The 27,449-nt window shown below is 38.4% G+C and overlaps 1 protein-coding gene across 3 annotated transcripts in view; it reads right to left on the bottom strand.

The window, feature by feature from the left end:
- Positions 1-1,979: 1,979 nt before the first annotated feature.
- Positions 1,980-27,449, bottom strand: part of pip5k1ca (phosphatidylinositol-4-phosphate 5-kinase, type I, gamma a) — a 38,346-nt gene continuing 12,876 nt past the window's right edge. For 2 of the 3 annotated variants that reach the window (XM_017478992.3, XM_017478993.3), the window contains exons 6-18: positions 24,605-24,757; positions 22,412-22,711; positions 19,135-19,340; positions 17,649-17,732; positions 17,430-17,478; positions 15,419-15,503; positions 14,135-14,296; positions 13,478-13,619; positions 13,242-13,271; positions 12,944-13,045; positions 11,345-11,501; positions 6,073-6,162; positions 1,980-5,710 (exon numbers count right to left, since the gene is read on the bottom strand). In XM_017478992.3, the coding sequence (XP_017334481.1) occupies positions 5,705-5,710; positions 6,073-6,162; positions 11,345-11,501; positions 12,944-13,045; positions 13,242-13,271; positions 13,478-13,619; positions 14,135-14,296; positions 15,419-15,503; positions 17,430-17,478; positions 17,649-17,732; positions 19,135-19,340; positions 22,412-22,711; positions 24,605-24,757 (1,566 nt within the window). In that variant the 3' untranslated portion in view covers positions 1,980-5,704. The remainder of the gene's footprint in view (positions 5,711-6,072; positions 6,163-11,344; positions 11,502-12,943; positions 13,046-13,241; positions 13,272-13,477; positions 13,620-14,134; positions 14,297-15,418; positions 15,504-17,429; positions 17,479-17,648; positions 17,733-19,134; positions 19,341-22,411; positions 22,712-24,604; positions 24,758-27,449) is intronic. The other variant, XM_017478994.3, reaches the window with a different exon arrangement.

Raw genomic sequence — 27,449 nt, 5'->3', positions numbered from 1 at the left:
TTCATCATGCGAATCGATTCGCAAATTTAAATAATGCATAAAATATACACCAAAGTTGGCTGTTTTTTTGCAAAACAATAACAACAACAACAACAACAACAACAACAATATTAATAATAATAGTAACAATACTAGTAATAATAATAATAATAATAATAATAATAATAATAATAATTTAGTAGTAGTACCTTTTTAAATTTATTTATTTTAAATTTATTTATTAAATTTATTTAAATGTAAATTGTGCACTAATAGAACTTTATATTATTAGAAAATTGCAAGGCGCTAGCTTGCCATTGGGAGCAACTTGGGGTTCAGTGTTTTGCCCAAGGACACTTCAGTATGTGGAGTCATGTGGGCCGGGAATTGAACTGCCAACCCTATGATTAGTGGACAACCCACTCTACCACCTGAGCCACAGTTTCATAATTAACATTTTTACTGCCACACTATCAAATACTCTCCCCATCCACTTTATTAGGAACACCTGTACACCTGCACATTCATGCAGTTATCTAATCAGCCAATCATGTGGCAGCAGCACAATGCAAAAAAAAATGGTTGTTGGTACCAGATCGTTTGAATATTTCAGAAACTGCTGATCTCCTGGGATTTTCTCACACCGCAGTCTCTAGGGTTTACACGGAAGGGTGTGAAAAACAAACAAACAAAAAAACAACACTGAATGAGCAGTAGTTCTGTGGGTGGAAACACCTTGTTGATAAGAGCAGTCAGAGGAAAATGGCCAGATTGGTTTGAACTGCCAGGAAGGATATAGTAACTCAAATAATCACTCTTTACAACCATGGCGATCAGAAAAGCATCTCAGCATTGAACATTGAACCTTGAGGAGAACGGGGTACAACAGCAGAACACCACATTGATTTCCACTCCTGTCAGCCAAGAACAGGAATCTGAGTCTATCATGGGCACAGACTCACCCAAACTGATTAGATTAGAAAAAAAGTCACCTGGTCAGTTTCAGTGAGTCTGTGCCTATGATAGCCTCAGATTCTTGTTTTTGGCTGACAGAAGTGGAAACTGATGTGGTCTACTGCTGTTATAGCTCAGCCACCTCAAGGTTTGATGTGTTGTGCGTTCTGAGATGCTTTTCTGCTCACCACGGTTGTAAAGTCTGCTTATTTGAGTTACTATAGACTTCCTGTCAGCTCAAACCAGTCTGGTCATTCTCCTCTGATCTCTCTTAGCAACAAGGTGTTTCAGCCTGCAGACTCTCCACACACACATATTGTTTTTTATTTTTCCCACCATTCTATGTAAACTCTAGAGATAGTTGTGTGTGAAAATCCCAGGAGATCAGCATTTTCTGAAATACTGAAACAGGCCCCTCTGGCACCAACAACCAAGCCACGGTTAAAATCACAGAAATCACACCTTTTCTTCTTGATTGATGTGAACAATAACTGAAGCTTTTGATGTGTATCTGCATGAATTTTACATTGCACTGATGCCACATTATTGACTGATTAGGTAACTGCATGAATGTAAAGTGGAAGGTGAGTGTATACTGTATGTATCAGCCAATCCATAACAGGAATCTGAGGCTACAGTGGCTAAAGACTTATTCAAACTGGACAATTGAAGATTTTTTTTTTTTTTTTTTTTTTTTTTTTTACACCATACTGTGTCACATGATTAGGTGATTGGATAATTGCATGAACAAGCAGGTGTTGGGGTTCTTATTAAAATGGAGAGTGAGTGTATATATAAATCTGGTTGCACCTCCTACAGACTCAGGATATGTTAATTAACAATATACTTATAGATTCTTAAGAGGAGAAGCAACTATGTATCTAATGTATGTATGTATGTATGTATATGTATCTAATGAAATAAAAATCTAGCAAAGCTCTAATATGCAGGTCTAATCTTTCAGTTTGCATTTTATGGGGTCTGTACATAGATTAACATGCCAAATCCAGATATGTCAATGAGATACTGACAGATAAAATGAGAGATTAACAGCTGTCAAGTATATTTATTTCCAGAGAAAGTCAAATAAATGCACTTGCACGTGTACACAGACTCTCTCTCTCACACACATACACACACACACACACTCTTATGAACTACTCATCAATTAAAGAAACAGTTCAGCAAAAAAAAAAATCATTTGCACAATTTCCCCCGAGTTTTCTATAACATCATAACATTACAGCATTAACATTACTTAATAACTGGATGATTATTTACAGATAACTTTGGGTGAGATAGCCTTTCATTACTTGTTAGCTACAATAACCTCATAGCTCCATTGCAAAACCAGACAGGTCTTGGTTGATCGATTACACTTGTTTTAAAGGGAAAATCATGTAAATAAAGATTTTTCGCTGAACCATCTCTTTAAGCTTCTTGTATAAATAAAAAAGGATAAAATGTTTAATTTTCAATTTATATTTACAATTTTCAATGACAACATGCTTGGTCTCTACAGCGTCAGTTAGTCTAATTGATCATGGCCACACATTTTTAACCACACATACACAGACACAGCTTAACTTTCATAAGATGATGCAATCGTATTATTTGCATATTCAGTAAAGTTTACACATACGGCACAAAGTGACGTCTGAAACGCAAATACGGCTGCACGCTCTTCATCTTGGGAAGAATCTGCTTCACTTGATTCATTTTTATGTGCAGCTTGAGGGAAGTAAAAAAAAACAAAAAACAACCAAACAAACAAACAAACAAAAAAAAACAACCTCCAAATTCACAGGATAAAATATAGTCAGTATTTCTTCATTATTTGTATTTATATTTCTATGTACATATCATTATTGAGTCACTAACTATGGTGTCAGAACACTAAAAATAAGAAATAAATAAGGCAACCAAAAATGACAAACACGCTGTATTGCTGCTGTAGGTCCATTATATCACACAACAGCATTGTGATCGTGATCAGCATTTTAACACCCATCAAATATCTATTAAATCACACGTCCTCACGCTCACACTTTCAAACACATACACACGTAAATTACTCTATACATACAAATAAATATACATTTGAACAAATTCTTTAAACCTTTCCTGCATTGTAGATCACAACACTGGTAGGAAACATCCGCTCAAATGATTGTGATATGGTGAAATAAAGTGCTGTGGTTGAACAGTCGTAAGAGGAAAGCATGTCTATAAGTTTTAAAGATAGGCCTTTATCGAACATGAAAATGTAAATACAGCCTTCATAAGGAAGAGTTCTCAGGAAACTGGGAATTTATAGTGTCTTTAACCTCAAATAACCCAAATAAAATCTGCTGTGATTCTATATATTGTGTGTGGAAACATATCAATTATTTCCAATGCTGTGTTTAATTAACACGCTCCTTTTGACTTCCCCTTGGTCATTCCCACTTGGTCATCATGTTTGTTAGAAGCTGTACTTTATAAACTCAACTGAAGTTTCTTGGGTGATCCTTGAGAGGCTTAAAGAAATCTGCAGGAGCTGAAATCGCCCAGAATGCATCAAAAGCAGATCAAACCATCCGTAATACCTCAGTCAACAAATAATCCATGTGTATGTTACAGCTTGCATAAAACTCTGAATGTTTTTCAAACTATTCTCTATTTATCACTTCTGTAGTGAACAAACCTGGCCACTTTTCCTTGTACTAGAAATTAAAATCTGTTTACTTGAAAGTCATTTATAATTGAAGTTGTTGGAATATCAAAAAATGTTATAAAGGACTTTTGTCACTTTTTCAGTTATGTCTCTGTAAATTAAGCTCTAAGTATTTTAAAAGTATTTCTAAGTAAATTAAGCTCTATCAGTATAATTCATTCTTGTGTAAAAGAGATGGAACAACTTTCTCACAAGAAAGAATTTATATATTGCTGCTTCACAAAACCCAAAAAAAGTGTAAGTAACTGGAATTACTTTTTTTTAAACTATACTGTGCCAGTGCTGTAAAGTTGGATAAATCTATAGAAGAAAAGCTTTTGGTCTCACCTCTGTCTCATTTAAAATACATTTAATATTAGAGTTGTTCATTCACCTTATACAGTTGTATAATATAAATGTTGTTTTGACAGAATTGATCATCTGCCCCAAGGCTTTTTGTTCTTTTCTCTGTACAAGGAAATGTCAATACTGTTGTCACGACTATCTGCCTATGTATTACACATGTGGTATATAGAGAGATTAGGTTGGGGAAATCAAGAACGCTGGAATATTCCTTTTGAGAACAAACTTGTTTCATTGCTCTTGCTGTTTAGTCGGAGCATGTTGCTGTTTGTTAATCATGTTCCTCTCACTTGTGTGAATTTGCATTGCTGAGCTAGAAGGGTGTGTTAACGCCAGCAAAACAAAAAAAAAGAGAACGGTTTAAAGCAACTGTCTTTCTGTCCCATGTGTCACGATATTGTTGTCCTGAATAATGTTTGACCAACGTTATGCATGAGGCCGTAAGATTTAGAGATAACGGTCTATATGCCGAGGTGAACAAATTACTGACCTGGGTACCCGAGGTAAGCAAGTGATTCATTGTTACCAAATGGACAATTAGGTTCATCAATAAGATTATGGAACTAATATTTACTTCCCATGAACTATTTAAAAACTAACATTTTCATTTGGTATTTCTGTTTAAACCTACTGTGCTTTATATTGGTACGATGCTTCTGAATTCCACCACCTGCTCCACTACACACATCCGCCACGGCGCTGGTAGGATGTTTTATACTAGGTAAACTAATTAGTGCACACAGATGATGGACAATCTTACACAGGTGAAACTGAGCAAAACAAAGTGCATCACAGTCATCTAACTCTCAGTCACCTCTCAGTTAAACATGTTGACAGGAAATGCGTGTTGAACATGTTGAAAGATGCTAGCCCGATTTAAGTCATATTTTTAATCAACCAAATCCATTTAAGTGATGTGAGGAGAGAACAAAACATCTCACAGCCGAAATTCAGCAACAACTTGGTGACGTTTCGTCAAGTTTGCAAACACAACGTGCTACATTGCAAACTAAATCAGGGGAGGATAAGCACATCGTCGGAGTCATCCCCTTCCTTGGAATTCATATACTAATTTGATTCCTTTAGTTTGTATTAAAGTACTAACTTACTACCTGGCCATATGTTACTACATTATGCTAGGTACCAGTTTTTAGCTTGGTTAATCGGGTTTCCGGGCAACCAAAACATCAGACTGGGTAAGAACTCTGGGCTGGTGGGTTGGCTAATAAATTTATCATTTGTCCACCCCTGATATAGCTGACAGTATAACATTACCAATAGTTCATTATATCACAGAGTGAAGTTAATTGTAGAATACAGAGCAAGCTTCCTCCAAACTCACATTACACACCAAACGTTTTATCTATACATATGAAAAGCATGTTCACAGTATCACACTCAGAGAATCACACACATAGAAAAGTAAAAAAACAAATAAAAAACGTTTTATGAATTACAGGAATGTTATCTCTAAGGATACAGTTATTACTGGTTGGTGTGGTGCTGTTAGTAGTAGATGGAATGACAGGAGGAAAACAGGGGAATGACGCTAGTGTACGTTCAACACAAAGCTTCACACTGCAGCCTGCAAGTAGTTCTGGATCAGGATGGGATGAGAATCGAAGACACCAGTCAATTAAAAATGTGGTAGGAAGTTTAGTCAGTTGAGTTGGAAGCCACGTCACGCTTGATCGATCTCCGGAGTTGTCACACTCACTGCTGTGGACGAGACATGAGAGCAGCTGTTGCTAAACTGATCACAATACATCATAATACTGTAAAATTAAAGGTATTTGCGCTTTCAACTGATCAAATACACATTCAATATAGATGAGAACAGAAATATGATTGTAAAAACCAAGAGTACAAGCATGCACAGAAAAGTACAAACACACAGACACCTGAACCCTCTCCATGCGGATGACACCACTGTATTAAAATCTACAGAAATAAACAAAACAGCTATGATAAATCAATCATGAGGGATTGTGAAATAACGATTGACACAACAAGAGACTTTTTAAGCTGGCAAATATCCAAATCAGACATCCCGGGCAGCTCTGCCACCAACAGTCACTTACGGTATCGCTGTCCTCATCCCCTGTGGGCAGAGTCCTAGACTCTGTAGCGTAGTGCAGAGGAGAATAAACCCAGCTCCTCTCCTCCGGAGGCTGTTTTAGGTAACGGAGAGAACGCAGGAGTCGGCATGAGAAAGCAACAGAGCCGAGACGTGAGCGAGAAATAGAAGACAGTGCAGGAGGTGAAAGTTCGAGACAAACACAGTGATGAAAGAAAGAACAATTACATTAAAGAACCATTTAAAAATGTGATTTTGGATTAGTGCTTGGGTTTTAACACCACGATAAATTCACACTTTCTCTTTTAAAACAAGCTCAGTACTTCCATAAAAACTGATCTGAAAAGTATTGGCAAAATGTCACAAAATGGTCTTGATACCTTGAACATTATACTAATTATTAGAAAGTAAGAATAAAGGTAAATGGCTGCTTTGTCTGCTGGTATATAAACTGCTGAGGAAATTAATGATGAGAATCAAGACTCGGGTACTGAAATCTCACTCGTGTTTACCTGTGACACATGCAAGCTAGTTACTAGCAGTTAACTAGCTGGCTCGCTATTTGGTAGATCTTTCCTAATTTGCATATTCATGCCTGCAACTTCCTTACATTTTAACGTGTATACATGTTCCTAGGCCATTCATATTAAAAATGCATTATTCTACAATAATTAGTTAAAATGTAGAAATATATAAACATATAATTAATTATAATGACACATTCTGGGTCACTTGTATTTTAATAATAAATAAATTAATAAATAAATAAAAATTAATGTAAGATTATTATCTTAATTTCTATAGCGTTTTAATGTATAAGCGGCATTGCACTTAGGATTGTGGTTTGTGAGGTTCTGCCATGCACTGACGATGGTCGAACTGACTGAAATTCTTTTGTATTTTTATAAAGTTATGTCCTATTAAAAGCAGATTTTTCATTTGGCTATTGTGCATTTTACTCAGTTTTGGACTGTCCGTTTTTTGCTGGAGGTTTTTACATTACCTTGGACTTGTGCACACAATTAGTCAAGTAAAATTCTTGCTTGTTAAAACCCTAAGCCTCCCATCTACTGTATAAAAGCAGTTAGTAATAAAAACAGGAAGAGAGGTAGCAGACTGCAGAAGAGCGAACCGGAGCTGAGCAAATGAAATGGGAAGTGGAAAAGGTAGTGGTGGCCAAGTTCACATTCTGGCTTTTCACATTTTTAAAGAGGCTAAACATGTCAGCAGGATGTGTGTGACTAATTTCTCTATTATGACAGCACTACAGTCACAATGCACCACAGCAGGCTAGTTCACTACCAAGACTTACACTGTGGCCTGGAGTTAGTCTCCTGTTGTGTGTGATGGTCTGGCTGACACAACAGCTGCCATCAGCAAACTTACAGCAGACAGGAGAAATGTGTGTGTGTACGTGAGTGAGTGAGAAAGAGAGAGAGAGAAAGAGTTAAGGGTGAATGGGTGTGGATAAAAAATTAGCAGACAAATAAGGAAATAAATGGTCAAAAAAATAATAACAGAATACAAAACGTATGACAGAGATAGATGCAAATGATAAAAATGATATCTGCTCATGTAGTCATGTAGAGAGAAGTAGAGTGAAAAAAGAGAGGAACTGAGTGAGAGAAACAAATACATAAATGAACAGATGACACAGGGTAGCTGATATAAGCTGCAAGTGGATGGATGTTAATTATGAAACACAGTCAAGTTCAACTGTTGACTTGCTCCTAACGCCAACGTTCAGCACGGCGTTAAGTTATTTTATACCACAGTACTGCCGAATTCTCAAATCTGATTGCTCAGAAAGAGTTGATTAATTTCAGATCTGACAATAGTTCCAGCTGCAAGGTTTATAGTAATACCCTCATTCTAATATGACACTGTAAGCTAACAACTTACGCAGGGACTTGTATGCTGGATATTCCATATAAAAACTCATTAAAAACCATGTGTAATGATTTAGTGAGGCTTTCTGTGAAGAGACATGTATTTAATATTTTTGGAAGGAGTCTCCAGTGTCAGCACTTTGAGACAATCAGAGGAAAAGCTGTAACTAAGTTTTTTGTTACAGGAATGTCGTCAGGATGGAGAAGTTTACAATTTGGGGTTTCTCTGTAACATGAAAAGCTGCATTTTTATTCTTGTTAACTAGAGGAAGAGAGGAAAAGAAAGAGAGGCTGGTGCAGGAAAGACTCTTTATGCCTGACATAAGTTATGGAACTTAACTATACATGGATAAAGTATTGCATGTCGTTATTGAATAAATTACACAAATTGTAATCTTTGGCAAATTGTTGTGTTATAAGAGGAATACAACACAGCATGCTGTTATTGGAAAATAATCACCTTTGTGATGGGAATAGTAACTTCACACCACCTTATCACTGATTATTCTCCTATAATAGCATGCTATAAGGATATTATATTCCTTATATACTTTCCCACTATTCAGTTATTTTTCTAGAACGCATTTCCTCAAGCTGCTTGAGTCATGCACACAGCAGTAGACTGATGATGTAATTATAAACAAGCCAATGGTGACAGTTTTACTTCTTAGCAACAGGGATGAGTGTTTTCAGTAACGTCCTCCATCACTGTTGCTTAAGCATGGATATAATGCAGTGAGAGGTGTTAAGACACACACGCAGTAAAAAATAAACATCTGAGTCTGAAACCAGGCACTAAAATGAGACGGAATGTTGCATTTTCATGCAGAGGTTATAGCACACTGTAGAACATCTGATGAAGGTATGCAGCAGGGAACAAAACCGCGCCCGTCACATGCAGTTTAGACCAGGCAGCATAACACATCACTCTGGACACTGAGAATGAAAATGAGTGGGCAGTCCTAACATTCGATCCATTAAAATAACTGTCTGGATGAATCGCGTTCATTACTAACCTGTAGGTTTCCAAGCCAGAGGGAGAACACACAGTTTGATATAACATCAAAACATGAATTCATCAAAAAAAAAACTGCATTTACATGATTTTCTCCTGAGTCCAAATGTAACTGATTACCTAAGACGTGTTTTGTGTCCTTGTTTAGTTTTGCACTGGCTAATGAAGCTAATGTAGAATAAGTAATGCAAATGTCCCTGATTCAGATCCCCTTCTGAAAATATACGTCCTTGTGGTTTATTAGTTTAATTGTGCACTGAGAGAAATCTAACCTTTAAATATATTTTAGATTAGCACAACCATGTGTCACAATTATTGGCATCCATAGAAATTCTCATCAACAAAATGTAACTGAAGCATGTTTACCAAGGGTGCCAATAATTCTGGTGCTGACTTTACCAGGTAGAGGGGCGCTATCTTGAAATCAGTCTAAATATGGGTCAGACTAAATCCCTAATAATTTCCAAAGCTGTTTATTCAATAGCACAGTTATTTAAAATTTGTGTACATGTATGAAAAAACAGATTTTGGATGAGATAGACTTCCATTACTATTATTTTAATAGTGTCATTTAAATCATTACACTGGTAATTACTTTGCAATAATATATTCTGCTCTATATTTTTTGGATGCAGAACTGTTCCTCGTCTGGCTTCAGCACACTGCAGGGGAAACAGTATTCAGTTAAACACACCACACTCTCACACTGGTTTCTCACCAGGCTAACAACACCCGCGCCTCACACCAGCGATTCTGCAGACTGCACAGATTCACATCATCACCTCCAATCATGTCATGGATCCAATAAACATGGCTGCGTTCTGTTATACGGTCATGTGAAAAAATAAGTACACCCCATGGAAATTGTTGGTTTTTTGGCATATTTGGACAAGCAAACATTTGATTCTCTTTGAAACGGTGCCTATCAACAAAGTTCATACACTCTATCGAATGACACATAAAATTGACATTTTGTTGTAATTTTCACAATTTAAATTAACAAAAAAACAACAACAACTCCAGATGAGTCACATGGAAAAAGTAAGAACGCCCTTACATTTATCACACCTTCAAATCCATAAAATTAAAAATCAGGTGTTAAGATTGGGTGTCCGTGATAAGAACCTGCTTAGGGAGTGCAGGTGTTATTTAAACCTCTTGTATCTAGTGTCTGCTGTTTCCTTTGCTAGTGAGGTGTGTGGTGTCATCATGCCAAGATCTAAAGAGTTCTGTAAGGCCTTCAGAAAAAAAGGTTGTGGATGTGTATGAGTCTGGCAAGGGATTTAAAAAGATCTCCAAATTATATGAAATACATCATTCCACTGTAAGGAAAATCATTTACAAATGACACAGAATTCAAACGACTGCAAATTAGTCCAGGACCGGCCGTCCCAGCAAATTCAGCCCAAGAGCAGACTGTCTGATGCAAAAAGAAGTCTCCAAGAACCCCAAAATTTCATCACAGGATCTGCTAGTAAGTCCTGCAACTGCTGGTGTCAAAGTGCACGCTTCTACAGTCAGAAGGAGATGCACAAATTTGACCTGCATAGGAGGCACGCCAGGAAAAAGCCTTTGCTGTCTAAAAAGAACATTAAAGCAAGACTACAGTTTGCCAGTGAGTATATACGCAAAGACCAGGCCTTTTGGAATAATGTGCTCTGGACAGACGAATCAAAGATAAGATTTGTTTGGCCACAGAAACAGCAGCCATATTGGGCACTGACCAAAAACAACTTTTCAGAAGAAGCAAAAATGTTATGGTTTGGGATTGCGTAGCTGCCTTTAAACAAGTGGAAATTTCAACAGAAGAATGATTCTAACCACACTAGCAAATCCACCAAGGAATGGCTCAAAACAAAGAACTGGAGGGTTATGGAATGGCCTAGTCAAAGCTCAGACTTGAATACCATTGGAATGTTGTGGGGGGATTTGAAACGGGCAATACATGCAAGCAAACACTCAAACATCTTGCAACAGAAAGAATATTGCATGGAAGAGTGGTCACAATTTCCAGCAAGCCAATGTCAGAGACTGGTGGACAATTATGCAAAACACTGACAAGAAGTTATTTCTACTAAAGGGAGCAATACTAGCTTCTGAGACCAACGGTGTACTTACTTTTTATACAGAAGAATATCATATCTATTGATATTTCTGTTGAAAAAATGATTGTGAAACTAATTTTCTTTGTGGGTTTGTTCAAGTATATCAACTTCACTAATAGGCACAGTTTCATAGATGATCAAATGTCTGCTTCTCCAAATGTGTCAAAAAAGACAACAATTTCCATGAGGTGTAGGCTCTAAATACTCAACATAGAGTCTCGAATGAAGTACATGAAGCAGAGCATACTATGACCAAAGGATACTTACAAAGTAGATATCAGTAATTGGCACATCATCATCCTCGTCTACAGAGGAGTGGCTGGGGCAACCAGAGGCTTGACTAGTGCAGTCTGAGTCCACCACTATTTTAGGATTCGCAGGAACTGTGGAACAGGAAGCTTCAGCATGTAGCTCCGGTTCTTCACTGTCACAGTGAGATGAGGAAGAAAGCGGAAAGAAGAACAAACTTTTTTCAGATTGCATATTTACTGAGAAATGAGAAAAAAAATCATTAAAAAAACCCAATCATTATTGAACCTTTATTACTGATAATAATAAATCCACTAATCTAGATAGCAAAATATGAGTTAGTTAGCTGATACCAGTAAGAGCATTTTTATGGTTACAGTTTTTCAGTAAAAAAAATAAAAAAAAGAACATCAAGTGTGAAGACACCCTAAGGTCCCTCAGAGACTACACTAGAAAAACTATAGCAGTATTTATCATCACTGCTGCTATTAGACAGACCACACTACTGATCTTCTGCTACTATTCATCTACTGCATTAGTATTTTTACCTAGGATCATGGATACATATATCTTGTGTGTGTGTGTGTGTGTGTGTGTGTATATATATATATATATATATATATATATATATATATATATATATATATATATATATATATAAAAATTATAATCTATATAAGCATCAGTAAAACACACAAACCTCCTTAATCTAATTAGCCAAAGGATTAATATTTCCCACCACAGGACCAAGCAACAATAAGTGAGCAGATCTAGAAGGGGCAGATCAGGCAGATGGCTAATTCCCCTCTCCTACAACTGCTTCTTTCCCCTTAACCCATATGGCCACACACCAACAGTCTCAATGACCTTCCTCCACTGACACAGCCCAAAAACATGTCACTACACACTTTTAACCAACTGCTTCAAACCACAACAGAGGGACAGATGTGACATTGCAAAAATACACTTCCAAGTTCAATCATCAAAGTTCAATCATCAAACAAACAGGGAAAGATAATACCCTGTTAACCAGCATGTAAGGACAGCATGAGTCCACGAAGACACAGACTGAGCAGTCAAATCAGGGTAGTCCAGTTCTAAATAAGTCTGTGTTTTAGTTACAGTATATGAAAGATAGTGAGAGTGGTGGACTGTAAGGGCCTTTGCACAACAGGCTGTGTATTGCCTGCCCCAGGTAGCAGCTGATGTATGATGGAGGCACCTGACTGGTGGGTGGGAATTGGCCAAGATATTTAATGTTGAAAATCAAGAAAAAATCCAAGTGTTTTGTTCCATGCATAAAGGCTTTGATAATGAAGTGGAAAAACATATGACAAGGAACTGCTGAGGAACTTTTAAGACTGTGGCTGTAAATATCGTGCATTATCCACTGAAGATGTTAAAAATCTTCAATGAGTCAACGGATGTTTTTCTGTGCTGCAAATGTGGGTGGTGCAAATGACTGTTTTCATTTTTTCTTTGATTTTCTAATATTTAAACAACTTCATGTATGTTTTTGGAGACATTTTGCACACAGAATCATATGTTTTGTACCAGCCATTAAACAAATATAAAACATCCATTTAGTTATGCAAAGGCTGTTACACCAATAATTACCTTGTCTCTGGAGAAGGTTGCGGTGCTATTAGTGTAGGCTCACTGTCTTGTCTCTTCAACTCCACCTCTACTGTGATGGTCTGCTGATCTTCCTCCTGAGTCCTACAATCACACCAGCAGAGGGTGCCAACATTCAACAAACTGCCATTCAATAACTAATGAGAATAAAGAATGGAGTGTAATGGTTGAAAATGTTGCCTCTGTCTGTGCAAATAAATTGATGGTCTTCCATTCTTGGGTGAAATATAGGGAGAGTCTTTTTTTCTTACAGGAATGAAACCGAGTCAAAGCAACTTACGTTCCGTCTTGGCTAGACTGGGTGTGTCTCCTGTGAGAGAAAACAGAAACAGCATTATAACAGGCTCAGTAGTCACAGCTAGAAAGACAGTGTGTGTGTGTGTGTGTGTGTGTGTGTGTGTGTGTGTGTGTGTGTGTGTGTGTACGTGCGTGTGTATGTGTGTATGTATGTGTGTGTGTGTGTGTGTGTGTGTGTGTGTGCATGTGTGTGTGTGTGTGTGCATGTGTGTGTGTTACCTGTAGCGTGGGTGCTCAGAGGTGTCAGATGGGGAGCGCTCGGGAATGGAGAGAGAGGTGGTGGAGGAGAGTGTAGTGGCGATGGAGGCTGTGGTGGCATCTTCAAACGATGGAGGTGTGCAGGGAAGCACATCTGAGCGTCCTGAAAAAGAGAGAGAGAGAGAAAGAAAGAAAGAGAGAGAGAGAGAGAGAGAGAGAGAGAGAGACAGACAGACAGACAGGCAGATAGACAGACAAACACACACAAAGTCAAAGGACAGTTGTTTATTCATCTTGTTTTTTCAAGGTTGCAGGAAAGATTGTTAGGAACTCTTCAAGTCTGAATAATATCCTTCAATTAAATAATCTTAAAAACAAATCAGGCAAATTAAAATTCTTACAGAAGCATTAAGAAGTCAACTATAATGTTAAATTGTTAAAACATCTTAAACACAGCAGGAAAAACATAGGCTCCAAAACATAGGCTCTGTTTTAAAATAAGTGTCAAGTGTCAGTGTCACTTTATTTCGAACCACTCACTTAACAAAACACAACCCCCCATTCAGACAGCTTTTCTAAACACTAATACTGAGGCTCCATGCTGTAAGTGTACAGGACCTGCCTTACAGTTCTGAAGCCAACTAGAATGAGTAGGTATTTCCATGCGGGGCTGTTTACCTTCGTCCTCCAACGTGGGGAAGCTACGGGCTCCTCGCAGGTCGTAAATGCTGTCGTCTCTCTCGGAGGGAAGCTGGCTGATTGACCATGCAGCTCCAGGCCCTGAGTATTTGAGCACAGCAAGGCCTCCGCGACCACGCTTTGAGGGAGAGGACTTCAAGGCTGAGAACAGAAACAGGAGTGCTGTTATGAATTTAAAGAAACAAAAAGCTCAAATATACTTCCATGACATGATTTGTGTCTGATGTTTGCTTCTTTAGTTTTGCATTGGAGAAATTAGGCTAATGTAGTAATGGAAGCCTATGTCAACAAAAAAATTATTTTGTACCAAATGTCATGCATTCTGTTGGTGAACGTCAGGTATAGGTCATGGGGGGTGGGGGAACAGGTAACAGTGGAAAATAATCAACAATAGGGAAAAATATTTATTTGAGCCATCTTAAAGAGAGAAAAAGTCTCTCAAAATCACAGGAAATGTGTATACATAGTATATACACTAACTGCCCACTTTATTAGGAACACCTGTACATTCATGCAGTTATCTAATCAGGCAATCATGTGGCAGCAGCTCAGTGTAAAAAAATCAGATACAGGTCAAGAGCTTGAGTTACTGTACACATCAAAGATCAGAAAGAAGAAAAAGTGTGACATCTGTTACTTTGATCATGGCATGGATGTTGGTACCATCACACTTTTCCCCCATTCTGATATTTTTAAGTAAGTTAACTGTAGTTCTTGACCTATATTGGACTGCTGCCACATGACTGGCTGATTAGATAACTGCAACGAATTTGCAGGTGCTCAGTACTTTTTAAATGTGGACCTCCATTTTAAAGGGGCCAAACATAGTTGGACAAATTAACAATCATAAATTAAATTATCATTTTTAATGGTTATAAATTCTTAGCAGTCACCGACTGCCTTAAGTCTGGAGCCCATAGACATCACCAGACATTGGGTTTCTTCCCTGGTGATGCTCTTCCAAGCTTTTCTTGCAGGTGTCTTCAGTTCCTGCTTGCTCTTGGGGTGGTTTGTCTTCGGTTTGCCTTCAGCAAGTGTAATGCATACTCAATTGGTTTCAGATCAGGTGATAGACTTGGCCATTGCAGAACATTCCACGGCTTAAAAAAAATTCTTGGGTTGCTTTCGAAGTATGCTTCGGGTCATTGTCCATCTGCAGTGTGAAGTGCCATCCAATGACTCTGACCTGACTGTATATCATACAACTGTATAGTCAATCAGCACGTAATAAATCAATCAGTCAAGTTTTTGAAGCAGACTTACAAGTGCTCTTCCGAAATACTGTGCTGCTCATAAATCTGAAGAATCTGTCTGCATAGAAAGAAGGCCGGTGAACAGACACTGTGTCCTAAAAAAAACCAAACAGAATAACTAAGAGTTAGAAAACTGGAATTTTATGACTTACTGCCTCATTAATCTGAACATTTCCCTCAGCCTGATCATTAGTATCCCTAGAAAGATCCTGACAACATCTGCATGAAGAACACACTTCCTGATAAGGATAAAAGACCCAGTTTACATGTCTATATACCACGGTATGAACACATACACATAGTCATATACAGCACCACAGGTCACACACACCCAGTGTGTACAGTGAAAGCCAGCCAATCACGAATGTGTCCTCACGTGTTTTTTCTTTATATTAAATCACTTCAAAGATCAAGTGTGAACCCATAGTCATTTTCATATTGTTAGTGAGGTATTTGGTATAACAAGAATGAACTTTTTGACCTTATTGCATGGCTATATTTCCTGAACAAATTAACAGACTGGTTCATGTGTGAAATTGGTGATACAGAACACAAATACTGCTTAAAAAAACAAACAAGCAAACAAAAAACAACAGCAAATGAGTATGACAAAACTGGATCCATTTCAGATCTACTTGAATCGGATTCGAACAAGTTCCATCACCCACTGCTGGATAAATGACTTCATTAAGGTGTAAATGAAGTGACAACCGTTCAGGTTCAGACGCAGGCAAATGCATCACAGGCCATACTGTGGAAGTGGCACAGCCTCACAGCTGATCCTGTGAAGCTTTCAGCTATAAATAAAGAACTGCTGAATGTGAGACTGTATACGTGTGTGTGTTTAGTGTGAGAGACTTTGAGAGAGCTGTTTCTATATACCTTTTCTACCATCCTTGTAACAAAAACGGCAAAACTCAGCTAAAGGTCCAATACTGATTATTATCTATACCAGTGGTTGTCAAAGTGGGGGTCTGATTTTATTTACCTTTATTTATTTGTTTTCCTACAGTGGTGGAAATCACAACCCATTATTATTAAAGCTCTTACAGTGCGTCCGGAAAGTATTCACAGCGCTTCACTTTTTCCAGATTTTGTTGTGTTCCAAATTCCAAAATGGATTAAATTCATTATTTTCCTCAAAATTCTACAAACAATACCCCATAATGACAATGTGAAATAAGTTTGTTTGAAATCTTTGCAAATTTATTAAAAATAAAAAACAAAAAAAGCACATGTACATAAATATTCGCAGCCTTTGCCATGACACTCACAATTGAACTCAGGTGCATCCTGTTTTCGCTGGTCATCCTTGAGATGTTTCTACAACTTGATTGTAAATTCAATTGTGGTAAAGTCAGTTGATTGGACATGATTTGGAAAGGCACACACCTGTCTATATAAGGTCCCACAGTTAACAGTGCATGTCAGAGCACAAACCAAGCAATGAATATTGTATTATTAGTTATTTCCATATTTGGCTGGCCATGTGAAAGGGTTTAATTCAAACCTCAGTAACTATGTAGGTTTATAAATGTCAACTTGGACCTAATGTGCTCTTTGAATGTGAATGTTCAGGAATAAAAAGCTCCATTGCGCCAATACATCCATTTTACACATTTAAATAAAAAAGCCTATAATTTGAAAAGATATATTATAAATCTGTTCTGGAATGGTCTGTGAAATTTATTTGACAGTTAAAGGGGTTTCTGGCTGTAAGATGTCAATCTCGATCTATACTAGTATTTACTAGTGCATCAGTCTATCTGTGACTGAAATAAAGGGTTTGTAGCTTCATAAATACATGCAGGAAGGAGGGTGGCATTACGGCCAAGGTCAGAGACCACAGAGTGTCCAGACAGAGTGTGCTGCTACATCATTAAACCTTCATACAGAGCAGCAACATCACAACTTAACAATCAGACTGATGTCACACTGTAGCAAAAACAGTAACCCAGAATTCAATTGACATGAATTGAATAGTGTATGAATTGCAGTAGATTAAAAACTTTAATACCCACCCCGTCATGAACGAGAGCTTTCCATGTGTGTTCTAATTTCTTTATTAGCCTGAAACAAAAATCACCATCAGTTAGCTTAAGACCCAACAGTATAAATGCACAGCTTGTAAGTTGTACTGGCAAGCTCTGAGTGAAATTCTGAATTATTTACCACAGCTCTCAGTAAACTCTTAAAGAGACCGAGCGTAAACAGAAAATCTGAAATAATGACTGTGTTACCTGTAAGACTGCAGGATGTCAATGATGCCAATGTACAGCAACAGACGCTCTCCTTTACTGTTCACTGCCGGGATGCCTCCCATCCTGAGGGGGAAAATATGTGGCATGTTTTACAGACAACACGTGACACTGTTGTAGAAAAATCACTAATTCCATCAGCTTATGTCAGGGTTTCCAATTTTTACATAGACAAAGACTTTTACAGAGAGCTAATGCTGGCTGGATGGAGTGTGCAGATTTCCTCCCTTCACACTGCGTTTCAGGTGAAATAATATCTATCACATTTTTGTGCATGTTTAACACTGGGTCAAAACTGACTGCATTTCTGCCTCCGTGCACGAGAGATCTCACTTCCAGATTGCGAATAACGAAAATGCAGACGAACGTCTTAATATTATCGCAAATTAGAAATGGTTGGTGAGATAAAATGTGCAAGATAACCTTTATTTATCAATAATAAATAGGAAATAAAAATAATTAATTTCTCCAGTACCAAAAGCAGAACTGAAGCTTACTGATACTACAATCTTTCATAATTTAGCACCGGGGCCAGATTAATACCGGGTTTCAGTACCCATCCCTACTCTCAAGTGTCTACATCATAACCCCTGTGGTTGCCCAGAAACCCGTGCACTCCAGTTTGTACCGTGACGAGTTTGACTGCACTGTTTGTAAGCACCTCCGCTGAATGCCGCAGGAGATCAAGCAACGTTTTTAATCACTTTCTAATTATCATAATACTAATGATAATACTAATAATTATCATTATTAAAAGTTTTTGTAAGCTGTTAGAATGACACTTTATTGTAGGTGAATTTGATCTTTTTTCGGTCAAAATTTGTTTTTGATCGTTGACAAGATTTTGGTGACATCCCTAATAAATACAATTCGCTGCTGTTAACTATATACTTTCGTTTAGTATTTAAACCCCTCGTGTGTCTTTGTTCAAACGCGAAGTATACGCTCAGTTGCATTTGACTCTGTCTATACATTGCCAATGATTGCCGCAGAGTCTCTGGTTTTGATTCTGTTTTGTCCACGACTCCGATTTTATGCTTATCCTGTTCCAGTCTGTTTGTACGATCGCTTGACCCTTGCCTGACTACAGTTTTTGATATTTGTTCTATGTTTTGGATTGTTATTCTCATTAAAGCTGCCTTACCTGCATTTGGATCTATCTCCTTAACTCATTACATGACACATTGATAGAGTTTATCTCACAATTATGAATTCAAAACATTCTCCATTCAGAGGCTGTCTCAAGAGAGGAAATTTAATCAAGAGATTACTAATGTGAGATGGGGAAGGAGGCACGGATTCTTTGGGGTCAGTTATTATTTAGGGGGAAAATGGAGACTATTTTGGCTTATTTTTGAATAATTACACATCGCAATATACTTCAATGTTAAAATGATGCATTCCTATGCATAATGAATAAAGGCTGGAAGGTCTGGTGTCTGGTGCCCTAATAAGTGAAATATCTCACGTGTCCTCTGTGTCGACGTCCTCTCCACAGGCCGAGGCTCCCTGGATGGACTCCATGGCGGTGGAGTAGAGGGCTTTCTGGGCTGGTGGTCTCTTCCCGTCACTGCTGCTCTGCGAGCCGTCAGTGTTCTGCTCTGTCTCAGCCTGGTCCAGGTTATGCAGCCCCAGCAACAAACTGTAATCCATGATCTTAAAACTCTCCAGCACCTACAAGCCAAACAGTGGAACACTGAGAAACACTGACCTGGGACAAGACTTAGAGCAAGCTGAGTTTCCAATGGCAGGGAAGGGGCTCAATAATGTCTTGGACAAATATAAATGAACAGATGGCAGGCAGAACTGACCCAAGTTGCCCCCTTTGACCTAATACTACTTAATGTTCTAACTGATGCCAAAACATGTCTTTACGACTATGATCTTTAGCCTGAAACTTGAAAAGCAATCAAATCACACGGTGATTCCAAACTGATTCTAGGGATTCGAGCACACTGATTAGTTTGGTTTTTTTTTTGCTCTGTGACAGACGATACGACTGTGTAACACAGCATAAATAAGTGATGTCACTGTAAAGTGACACTTCGATGAGGTAAGGCCATCTCATTTAGCAAACCTTCATTTTTTTAACCTCACAACCTCAGAGGGAGGAGCTAAGACACAAGGGATGTAAGGAAAGGAAATGTAGCAATGACAAGCACTCAGTATGTTTAAAGAAGTAAAAGAGGTGTTAAATTTCAGTTTTGTAGGGCCACAGCACTGCACTAGTTAGTGATTACATCAAGTCCTCCAGTCTATATAACACATCCCACATTTTTGTTCTCCACATAGCTATTCTTTTTGTAATGTGTGAGCAATATTAGTTCATCTTTAACCTCTTTCAAAGCCCAGAATAAGGTTGCCTTGCAAGATGTTTTCAGGTGTACTGACATCTTTGTCTATTACTGATACTTTTGAGTATTCTTGTTAACACACTGTGATCTCCCTTCCTCAATTGCAGGGGTGTCCAAAATCCAGCCTCAGGGCCTAATGCGCTCACAGCTTCTCTCGGAGAATGTATGATGGGTGGCCTGCCAGCCAACACGTTGCAAGTTTTCCTTTCACCTGATGGTGGCAGCAGACTGTGTTAACACAGCCAGCTAAAATGCAAGAGGCCTTTTAACCCTCTGACTACACCTGCAAGTTAACTGACTGAAATTTAGTCATGGTTACAGAAAAAAAGCATAGCCTTAACAGTGAGAAGAGGCAATTTCAAAAGAGCTGGAAACCTTTAAGCATGAAAAACCTATACATATATATATATATATATATATATATATATATATATATATATATATATATATATATATATATACATACACACACACATACACACACATGTATGTGAAAAATAGTCATGTGAAAAAATAAGTACACCCCATGGAAATTGTTGGCTTTTTTTGGCATATTTGGACAAGAAAACATCTGATCCTCTTTAAAACAGTGCCTATTAATGAAGGTGATACACTCTATCGAATGACAAACATTGATATTTTGTAGTAATTTTCACAATTTAAATGAACAAAAAAAAAAGATCAGTCACATGGAAAAAGTAAAAACACCCCTACATTTATCACACCTCCAAATCCATTAGAATCAGGTGTTCAAGAACAGGTGCCAGTGATTAGAATCTGTTTAGCAAGAACCTGTCTAATTTAAACCCCTCTCATATCTAGTGTCTGGTGTCCCTTTTCCTAGTGAGGTGTGTGGGGTCATCTTGCCAAGATCTAAAGAGTTCTGTAAAGCCTTCAGAAAAAAAGGTTGTGGAAGCCTATTAGTCTGGCAAGGGATTTAAAAAGATCTCCAAATTATTTGAAATACATCATTCCACTGTAAGGAAAATCATTTACAAATGGTGCAGATTTCAAACGACTGCCAATTTGTCCAGGACCATCTGTCCCTGCAAATTCAGCCCAAGAGCAGTCCGTCTGATGCAAAAAGATGTCTCCCAGAGCCCCAAAATTTCAATTCATCAGTAAGTCTTGCAACTGTTGGTGTTAGTGGATGCTTCCACAATCAGAAAGAAATTGCACAAATTTGACCAGCATGCGAGGCGTACTAGGAAAAAGCCTTTGCAAGACTACAGTTTGCCAATGAGCATATAGGCAAAAACCAGGCCTTTTGGAATAAGGTGCTCTGGACAGACGAATCAAAGATAGAGTTGTTTGGTCACAGTAACAGCAGACATGTTTGGTGGTGACCAAAGACAGCTTTTCAGGAGAAGTACCTCATACCAACTGTGAAGCATGGTGATGGAAATGTCATGGCTTAGGGTTGCCTCAGGGTCTGGACAGTTTGCGTTCATTGATTCAACTATGAATTCTGTGTAATATCAAAGAGTGCTTGAAGATAAGGTGAGGCCATCTGAAAGTGGACCTTTCAACAAGATAATGATTCGAAGAACACTAGCGAACCCACTAAGGAATAACTCAAAAATAAGAACTGGAGGGTTAGGGAATGGCCTAGACAAAGCCCGAATTTGAATCTCATTGAAATGTTGTGGGGGGATTTGAAACAGGCAGTACATGCAAGAAAACCCTCAAATATCTTGCAACTGAAAGAATATTGCATGGAAGAGTGGTCACAATTTCCAGCAAGCCAATGTCAGAGACTGGTGGACAACTTTGCAAAACGCCTACAAGAAGTTATTTCTACTAAAGGGGGCAATACTAGCTTCTGAGCCTGAGGGTGTACTTACTTTTTATACAGAAGAATATCACATCTATTGATATTTCTGTTGAATAAATGATTGAAAAAGATCATTTTCTTTGTGGTTTTGTTCAAGTATATCAACTTCATTAATATGCACTGTTTTAAACATGATCAAATGTTTGTTGTCCAAATATGTCGAAAAAGCCAACAATTTCCATGAGCTGTACTTATTTTTTCACGATTGTATACATCTCAACTTTCATTTGTTTCTCCCTATTTTTATCACCTAATTCTCACTCAGCCTACTCCTTTATTTCCCCTTTTGGGTAGTTCTTCCACTATCTTCATGGAACATCTATGTGTGCAAGTGGTTTTATTTTTAAGGGCATTTAATGCCCATCAACACATACTTACAGCTTTGAGCTTTATAAATACACAGCCAATTAAAAGTTTTTGAACACTTCGAGTTTCCGTGAGGTAGAGGTGTAACTTCACAGCTCCAGGGTCCTCGGCTTTACCTTGAGTGTTTAGGATAATTCTTTTGAATGACTGTGTATAAAATAAACAAAAAAAAACCCACATCCAGCCCTCACCAAGCAGTCCCTCTGAAGCGTCTTGACCAGGGCGCTGTAAGTGTCCGCGTCCAGCATCAAGCCCTCAGGAATGTCCTGCATGAAGTCAAGGTCTTTAAATGTTGGCCTTGCCTTCTCTCGCTCTTTTCTGGAGGCCCGGCGCTTGTATGTGGAACCCTTGAGGTCATATTTAAGGTGCATGCGTACCACCCTGGGCAGGATGTTGTTCATCACCACCACCCGGATGTTCTTTCCTCCGGACTGCACGCAGTACAAACCGAAAAACTTTGGCAGCAATGTGCGAGGGTTCTGGTTAAGGTTCTGTAAGAGGGGGAAAAAACTGTCAGATTACAAATATGCATTACACACATATGTATACCAAGGCCACAGAAAATACTTGTCTCTAATTGGCTGGCAGATGGGAATTAACTACTTTTATCAAAACACCTATTGCATTGACACTTGCACAGTATCAAGAGCTATATCAATGTTCGCATGTTTGAATGTAACCATGAAAACAAATGATATTATGCTGCTAATCGACGAATCGCCCCACCTACAAATTAGAAACCACATCAGGTCTTACTAAATACAACCCCAATTCTGAAAAAGTTGGGACAGTATGGAAAATGCAAGAAAATAAACAAAAAGAATCATTTGCAAATTCAATTCACCCTGTACTATATTGAAAACACATTATTAACGCATTATTTGATGTTTTACTTTGTGAATTTAATTTATCTTTGAAAATATACACTCATTTAAAATCTGATGACTGCAACACACACCAAAAAAGTTGTGACAGTTTTGTGGACTTCGGAATGTAATTAGTACAGGCTCCTGATTAATGGCTGGCTAAGTAATTAGTCATGTCAATGTTTCTGTTCTTCTGCTCATGAGATATTCATAGGTGAAAATCACTGGTGTTGATAAATGCACTCGATGTAATGCGTTTCTGGCAGAGTGAGACGGTGTGTGCAGCCAGGACTCACACACCACATTCATTCATTTAGCAACTGGGAATTTACTATTCAATACATAATATTCAACTTTTGCTGATGACAAATTTGCTCCCTCTCCCTCACACCATTCTGATATTGTTTCTCCCCTTTTTACTCTGTAGTCTTACCACATCAGACGGGTGTGTGTGTGTGTATGTGTCTGTGTGTGGTCATGTGGTACAATGTTTAAGCTCAGCTGTCACATCAAGAGACAAGAGTGGTACCCTGTTTAATACAATAGTTGCCCAAGTGCAAGCGCTGCAGAAGCAACGCTGTTCTTGTTTTAAATTGCATTGAGAAATAAATGATGATTTGAATATGATTCTTGTGCAGCACAAATTTATTTAGTTTTGTATTGTGTTTAATTGACATTGTCATTTTGTCAATCATGTCGAAACGCTGCTGGCATTTGTTTAATTCTGGATCATAAAATTTGACCAATATCAAAACTTTTCTTTTGAAACTTTATCGGTGATAAAACATTTCACATCACTCAAGTCCTAATACTCAGCTGTGTTGAATTGAAGTGTGTTAAGGGCTGAAAAGCAGAAAAAATATGTGGTGAGTACTTGTTGCCAGAATCGTGACTAATTCAAGCAGAGTCATGTGGTCTATAAAGGGACCAGCATTGGTTTTACTTTATCATCAGCCAGCAGATTGTGTCCTCAAGAGAGCTGAGCTGAGCCACAGCCATCAATTCATCCCGCTTCCCATCCACCCTCATAAGCAGTGCTCCTGGCATGTGAATGCCTGCTAACTGCTTAAATGCAGAAACACGTGAAGAGCTAAAATAAAACTGCCATTTGTATGTTAATGGTTATTATTCAGCTAATGGTTACACGTACTGCCTCAAGGAAAAAAACAAGTGGTAAAAATAGGCAAGAAAACATTCTGAATATAATAGCACTCTTTTGGAATGAGAAACAACACAAAACAACAACAGGACCAGCTTTACTGTGAGCACTGAATAATAAATGTTAGTAAAATCGTTAGTGAGCTTTTAAGATGCCCGTTAACAAAGATGTTTACGTTTTAAAATGAGCAAAACAGCTCATTTTCACTGAGTAGCCTGCCCGATGACATTTTGAAGCAAAATGACTGAGATGCCCCAACAATGTCGCTGCACCATAGTAACCTCCACCTCCAGAAATGTGCAATATAAAAGAGTACCTTGAAGGGGAAAAAAAAAACGCTGGATGTTCAGGAAGCTCACCATGTAATATCCAGGCAGAAGCTTCTGAAGGAACTCAGCCTCCTTGTGCATGACGGTCTTGATGATGAACTCGTCATCCTTGGTAACATAGAACACAGAACCGCTGGCTCCTGGGTTCGACAACTCGATCAGAGGCTCGTTACACAAAGAGTACTGCAGAGGATAAACAAAACCAGAACCACTGGTTTGAAATACATATAGACAAAACTGTGTAACAAATGCATGAGGAAATATACTAAGGGCAATGACATTTTGTTTGGTGAGAAAAAATGACTAGTTTTAGTTTTAACAGTATACATAATAACAGACAATAAGCTCATGAACAGAGATGAAAGAAGTGGGCAAATTCAGTGTCAGCTTACATGCCTTGATAAAAGATAAGGAAGGAAAAAAATGAGAGAAAATGAATCAGAAATTCTCAGCGTGCCGTCTGGCACATGGTCTTCAAATGAGTCACTGAGTGGGAGAAACGATTCACCCAGAGCAAGCCATCCAAACTCCACAAATAAACACACACACGCACACACACACACACACACACACACACACACACACACACACGGGGTTACATTTCAAACACACATACACTTCACGCACACACCCGCAAACATATACACACACTCAAGAACGTACACACACATTTCTCACACACATGCACTTCTCAGACATATTACACACATATTTTGCACACATAATAATAATAATAATAATAATAATAACAGCTTTATATTGCGCTTTTCTAGACACTCAAAGCGCTTTACTGGGCGGGGGGAGGAGGGGGGGATCTTCTCAACCACCACTAGTGTGTAGCATCCACCTAGATGATGCAACGGCATCCATAGTGCATCAGAACGCCCACCACACACCAGCTGTTGAGGAGAGGAGAGTGATGTATCCAATTCAGAGATGGAGATTATTAGGGGGCCATAATAGATAAGGGGCAATGGGAGAATTTCACCAGGACACGGGGGTTATACCCGTACTCTTTACGAGAAGTGTCCTGGGGTTTTTAATGACCACAGAGAGTCAGGACCTCAGTTTACCGTCTCATCCAAAAGACATTTTTACAGCATAGTGTCCCAGTCTCTACAATGGGGCATTAGGCCCCACACAGACCACATGGTGAGCTCCCCTTCTGGCCTCACTAATACCACTTCCTGCAGCAACTTTAGTTTTCAACAGGTGGTCTCCCGTCCAGGTACTGATCAGGCTCAACCCTGCTTTCCTTCAGTAGGACACCAGAAGAGATCTGCAGGGAGATATAGCTCTGGCCAGGACACATACACATGTGAACACACGTAAACACACACACATAAACACACACCCACCCATTACATATACACACACCACACTAAACAGACACATTTCAAACACATACACACCCATTAGACACACATACACTCATTATGCGCACACACACACACATGCACGCGAGCACAAAGACGCACGCGCGCACATGCACACACGCACACACGTCGCTGCATGGACAAAGCTGCAAAAGCAATGTCTGTGGATGTAAATGCAAATATGCAAATAAACACCATACTGGTTCCAAAACACACACACACACACACACATACACCCCCACATACACACGATTCCCAAAACTGACAAAAAACACGTAGGCAAACCACAAAATATTAACAGAGCCAACAGAAATGCAAAACCTAGTACCAAGCTGATGCTGCTGTTTTATATTTGTCTCTTGTGGGCACACTGTAGTTGCGGATGGGCATGGTCTGTTCAGCTTTTCTCAACCTCTAATGAGAAATGGCACAAAAAAATATGTATAATGTAGGTGATGTATGTACGATTCCTACATACTGCTAGGCTACATCTGTTTACATCACAGTGCGGTGTTGAATTCTCGATTCTGATGAAAGCGTTGATAAAACAGCAGCTAAAACAGCAGCTCTGACAGCAGTTTCTAATTGAAATCACAGGTTCATATATACACATCCAATATTCATACAACAGTTAGTTCCAGTCCACTAATTCGATTGGTCGAGCAGCATTCCAAGTGTGCTGATATTTATTATAACCGCACTGGGGTGTTTCACTGTGTGTATCACTCCACTCATCGGTGTTCACCACATAAAATTCCACCTCCTAATTCTTAAGGGTTACTGCAATAGTGTTATCGTGTCATCATCAGCAGACATGGCAAATGCTACATTTTTCATAATTATAACTTTTGACTTAAAATATGAACGCTTGTCAGATGAAGGTGAAAAGGAAGAAGGGACACTAATTTCACTAGAAGCACCGTTAACAGGAATGTACAAATCAATGTGAGCGAGCTAGCCAACATGCTATAAAGCCAGTGTGTCTTCTTTGGGATCTATTTTCGCTAATGGAACAAAACAAACAAACAAACAGAAAACATTTGGACTTATTGTGTCTGAAGTGTTAGTTACTCAATATTAATGTTTTGTTTGTAGAACTGCTGTATAAAAGCAATATCACACTTACAGTCGTGTGGTTATACTGAATATCGGCATGGCTGTGATTACCTTTGACACTTGCCCTGCGTGCTCATGCCTACATCTCCATCACAACTGTGCCAATATTCAGTAACTGCATTTTTGCTCATGCAATGTTGCTTAAATATAATGCGCTCATTTAATGCGTTATCGTTTCTATAGCAACAGCACATTCACAGGGAGTTGTACGATGGCCGCTCCATAACAATCTAAAACTAATAATAAGTGGATAAGAAAAACATATTGTTATTTAACAAAGTGTATAATCGTTGATGTGGTGAAACTTTCTGTTGTGTAACAGGAAATAATGATAATAAGAAACACAAACATGGAGGGGAAAAAAAGCAACTGACATGAACCAC

The sequence above is a fragment of the Ictalurus punctatus genome, chromosome 10 (genome assembly GCF_001660625.3).
Source record: "Ictalurus punctatus breed USDA103 chromosome 10, Coco_2.0, whole genome shotgun sequence".
Lineage (NCBI taxonomy): Eukaryota > Metazoa > Chordata > Actinopteri > Siluriformes > Ictaluridae > Ictalurus > Ictalurus punctatus.
The sequence above is the reverse complement of the archived record's forward strand: the minus strand, read 5'-3'. Positions and strand labels throughout refer to the sequence as shown.